This window comes from Physcomitrium patens, chromosome 3 (genome assembly GCF_059467195.1).
Source record: "Physcomitrium patens ecotype Gransden chromosome 3, ASM5946719v1, whole genome shotgun sequence".
In the NCBI taxonomy this organism is placed as follows: domain Eukaryota; kingdom Viridiplantae; phylum Streptophyta; class Bryopsida; order Funariales; family Funariaceae; genus Physcomitrium; species Physcomitrium patens.
This window is the reverse complement of record NC_143412.1, coordinates 3,600,229-3,605,042: the sequence shown is the minus strand read 5'-3', so window position 1 is coordinate 3,605,042 and position 4,814 is coordinate 3,600,229. Positions and strand designations below refer to the sequence as shown.

General features: G+C 32.4%; 1 protein-coding gene across 1 annotated transcript; it reads left to right on the top strand.

Moving 5' to 3' along the window:
* Positions 1-3,361: 3,361 nt before the first annotated feature.
* Positions 3,362-4,254, top strand: LOC112279688 (uncharacterized). Its single transcript, XM_024514356.3, has 2 exons — positions 3,362-3,621; positions 3,911-4,254. The coding sequence occupies exons 1-2, from the start codon at positions 3,487-3,489 to the stop codon at positions 4,160-4,162; spliced, it is 387 nt and encodes a 128-aa protein (XP_024370124.1). The 5' UTR covers positions 3,362-3,486; the 3' UTR covers positions 4,163-4,254.
* The last annotated feature ends 560 nt before the right edge of the window (positions 4,255-4,814 follow it).

The following is a 4,814-nucleotide window of genomic DNA, read 5'->3' as shown; positions in this document are numbered from 1 at the left end:
TCTAAGAATTCATAAAGATCCATATGCTTGCATGGTTGCAACTCTATCCAATCCAAAAACTTTTTCTTGGTAATCTTATCCTCATCTCCATCAATAAATTCTTTCTTCAAAAGTTCTTAAAAATTTGACCATATTTCTATACCCCTTACAAGCAATCTCTTTATTTTTTTATGAAATCTAGGTTCAATAGCAAAATAGAAGCTTGAGATCATCTTTGCCTTAGAAATTAGTATGTCTCCATTTCACATGTATAAACTTATAAAAACTTAGTGATGTTGCATCCTTCAAATCTCCCAAATTTGTTGATGACTCCTTGCAATGCTCTTGTGATATCTTTTTCAATTGCTTGCATTCTTTATTACTCAACCATGAATATATAAGAAGCTTTAAAAAGTTCACTAATATTTGATCCATCTAAAATATTCGACATATCCAAAGATCTTGATGATACATCTTCTATTTTGTTCTACAATGATAAAAAAATGTTCCTTGAAATACTCCAATAAATACCTTATGATACTTCAAAATGCTGCAATGTATGTATAAAGCTTTATAGTATTCCATGATAATCCAAATATTACCATTGTATTCTAAGATAGTCTCCAAAGCTCCAAGAATTCAAAAGCTCCAATTCATGCACCACCTAAAGCTTTTTTTTTTTTTTTTTTTTTTTTTTTTTTTTTTTTATAGTTTAAATAATCTAAGATAATCAAATACCTTTCACTTCAAGCTTTTCACGTCGGGTTCACCAAATATGTTATAATACATGAAGTCTTACTTAAGAATGCTTCGGATACCTGGCTGTGGAAAATAGAATAGAAATTGCTACAACAAAATCATAATTCTAATAGAACACTAACAATGCTAAACAAGCATTAATCAAATTCAGAGAAACCTCAAAAGAATTACAAAGAAACAATAAGAAAACTTAAAGAAATATTAGAATGATTATAAACATATCTCAAATACATCTCAATTCAATCCTACAAAGTAAATAGAAGTCACCTTTCTAAAAAGGACGCATTGGTATCTTTTAGTTTTACTACCCTTCTGACTATTAACTATATTTCTAAGATAATTTGTTCTAATACTTTGAACTAAGATCTCCTACATTATAATAATTTCTACACTCTTTCACTAATTAGTCGTTTTACTTCACGACAATAGGCGTTTGTGGCCATTCATTATAATGATTAGGATGAATACTTAACACCTTTAGAATTTGCTTAAAATGATGGTATTCAAGCAAGTACTAGTCATTCACCATTTTTTCTTAATACCAATCAACATCCAATTACAACAGTAATTCTCCATTTTCCCATCCATATCAACAATTCAATAATAAAGGAATTTATACAATGGCTTATAAGACGCACAGTATCGCCTTCTTATTGAACAGATTGACAAAAACAATATATAAATAACCATTGGTAACATAAGATCTTTCGGAAGGGTGTTCATGTGTTACTTTCCAATGTTAACTTGCCACTTGTTATATCAAACCAAATTTGTAAAGTAACACTTTAGTGGCTTAGACCTTTCTGCATTTTTGCAGTGATTTTTGATGTTGCATACCACCTTGAACTTTTGCCATATATTTGAGTCCATCCAGTCTTTTATGTTTTGCAATTGAAGGAATTTCATACTCAGTTAAAGCGTTTTCTGGATTGACATCAACCACCACCACCACTCGTCATAGTTGATGATCAACAAGAATATGAAGTGGACAATATTTTGAAGCATCGCTATATTCATTGTGGCAGTGCACATCTACAACTTTAGTACAAAGTTCTTTGAAAAGGTTATCCTATTCACGATGCAATATAGGAACTTGCACAAATCTCACCCTTAGCCAAGAGACAATTTGGAAATACCATTGAGAGCGAAACGAGGATGTTCTACATTAATGGAAGAAGATTAATTATAACAAGGTATAGATAAGATTATATAGATAGTTAAAACCATGGAAGTTTCTAGAATTGGAGTTAGGTTAGTGGACTAGATATGATCCACCGTAGAACATTCTAGAAAGAATTTAGGGTGGTTATTTAAGTAGGGCCTACCTTAGAACCTTTTAGAAAAAGAATTTAAGTCACTTATCTAAGTAAGGCCTACTACTTAAGAATATTCCAAAAAAATTATTTTCACTATTTGAACAATTATTACAATGGTTTTAAGTGCTTGAAATTTAAAATAAGAATGTAAAATATTGAGATGTTACTTAAACTTTGTACCATGTATGACAGTAATTCTATTTTATATGTTTGTTACAGCAAAAAATATGAAGAAGTTTAAATTCCAGATATCCAAACCTTTCATGAATAATTCAATTATTTACTTGCTTCTCTAGTTGAGTATAACCTGTCATTCATGACTTCAAAATCAATTTTATTTAAGCATAAGAATTTATATATTTACCAAATAATCCACATTTCTACATATATATAGAAATATATATATATATATATGTATTTAGAATTTATTTATTCAATATTTTTTAATAAAAATTATAATTCTAATTTTATTCTATATTAAAATTTTCAATTAGAAACACTTTTGTTTACATATTAAGTTTGATATACCCATGAAATTCTGAAACTTGATTTATAAACTTGTGTAATTTTAAACATAAAAAAATAATAAACATAAATTAATTTTGTTTGTACCAAACGAAAATCGTATATATATTGATATACAAAATATGACATGCTATTACATATTTTAATTCTAAAATTCCATCAAAATTTAAACTTTCAAAGAAGCTTGTAGAACTTAAGTTTTCCATTCAAATAATTAAGTTGTGACATAAAATGTATATATATATATATATATATATATATATATAAAGATTTAGATAGAATGAATTGTAATTTTAAAAACACATAATTTTTTTAAAAAATCTAAACACTTATTACCAAATATTTGTTTTTAAAATTTTTCATGTGCAAAAGCATCCCAAATATAAAATTTTAAAATTGAAAACAAAAACTCAAAAATGAAGAGAAATATACATTTTTTTTTTATTTTATTTTGGAAATTTATACACCATGGAACAATATACTTTCAATGAGTAACAATCTTCATCAAAAATTCATCCAACGATTGGCGACGAAGCCTTGCGAAGCCATGCATCCATCCATAAAGAGGTTGAAACCCTGCAGAGTAATCTATCCATCCAAATATGGATGAAACTATGTAAAGTCATCCATACATCCGGAAAGTGGATGAAACCCGACATTGTAGAGAAGGGCCTCGAGTTAGGGCATTACGCAGAATGACAAGTGGCAGCACCATTACGCGGTGACACGTGTCTCCCACCCAGCGCTCTCACAGATTGAATGCTTCTTCTTACTCTGACCGGAGTTGCCAACTTCACAATATCGGCGGCAATTGTACAATTGGGTTCAATTTTTTCTCCAATTACCGTGCTCCTGTGTCTCTTCTCTACAGTAGAATTGAACCCGTGTTGCGCAATTTGTTTTCAGAATGTCGTCTGCTGTAGGTGTTATACCATGCCCTTGGAGAATGGCTCCATTCGAGGACTCTGATGCTCAAAAGGAGGAGGAGGAGAGCAGCCGTGTGGATCAGGACACGGCTGCTGAAGCTCGGGGAGTCACTGAGGTGTGAGACGAGTTCCTGTGGTAGTTTGTGACTTGGGTTTGTTTTGTAACTTGGTTATTTTGGATATTTGTAGAGTTCTTGGTTAATTTTGTACCGTGACATGCATGAATAAAGCAGCAGATGGTTGATTTGATTTTCATAATGATGTTGTGATATTGTGGTTTAGAAGCTTGTTGACTACGAAGCGGATACTTATACTTAGTGGTTTGAGCTTTTTGGTTTGCGAATTTTAGAGTGCTGGCATATGTCTTATACCCTGATTTTGAATGCTCTTTACTTGGTTTCACAGGATGCTCTTGGACGCACCCAGGGCATGGCTCACGAGGAAGTTTCGGTAGCTGGTGATAAGGCTAATCAGATGAGTAGTATAGGTGAGGAGAGATTGGAGCAAGCGAAACAAGCCGTATCAGAGGCTGCAGAAATATCCTCCAACCAAACTGTGAATGCCATGGATGTTGCTGGGAGCATATTGCAGCAGGCAGGGAGTGCATTGGAAAATGTAGCAAAGAACCTGAAGGATGCGGTCACAACCAGTCATTAAATGCGGAGGTGGTAGGGGTAGGACTAAAGCTTGAGCTCACTTCTGCATTGTAACTATTACAGATTGATTTTGTTTTGTGTTATTCACTGCAACTGATTTGAGCACATTTTATGAATGCGAACAGTCTTGTTGATTTATCTTCTTGGTTTTTTTCTGTTTGGTCAAGATTAATGTGGCGACAGGTAATTTTTTGCAATTGAAGAATACTAATGCTGTTTGGGAATGCGATTCATTGATTTCCGTGGCCATACTGCTCGTGGAAATTCTATCTAATCTGCTAACGTGCTTGATGTATATAAAATGAATAATTTATTGAGTCGACCCGTACCGAATGCTAGTACTTTCACTGCGTGATATTCAACGTAGGATTTGAAACAAATGTGAAGCTCGAATAAAATGGAGCGTTTTGTCATGCGATTAAAAACAAATGATTAGAATGGTTGAGCTGAACTAAACATAATCTTGTTCTGGACAGAACATACTCCCCCTTTCTGATGGTCTTCATGTAAGCACTACCGAGCAGATTTTTATCATACGAAGAAATATTTTCAGCAATAATGCTATAGATAATTTGACGTTAATTTAACTAGAGGAAAATGTCTGGAAAAATTTCACCCGATTCACCTCGTTCACATGTTGGCTATGATTCCGG

Bases quoted from the DNA above. Each gene is read 5' to 3' on its own strand.
- LOC112279688 (XM_024514356.3), top strand. From the start codon at position 3,487: ATGTCGTCTGCTGTAGGTGTTATACCATGCCCTTGGAGAATGGCTCCA. The intron at 3,622-3,910 runs GTGTGAGACGAG...TTGGTTTCACAG, and splicing joins AAGCTCGGGGAGTCACTGAG to GATGCTCTTGGACGCACCCA.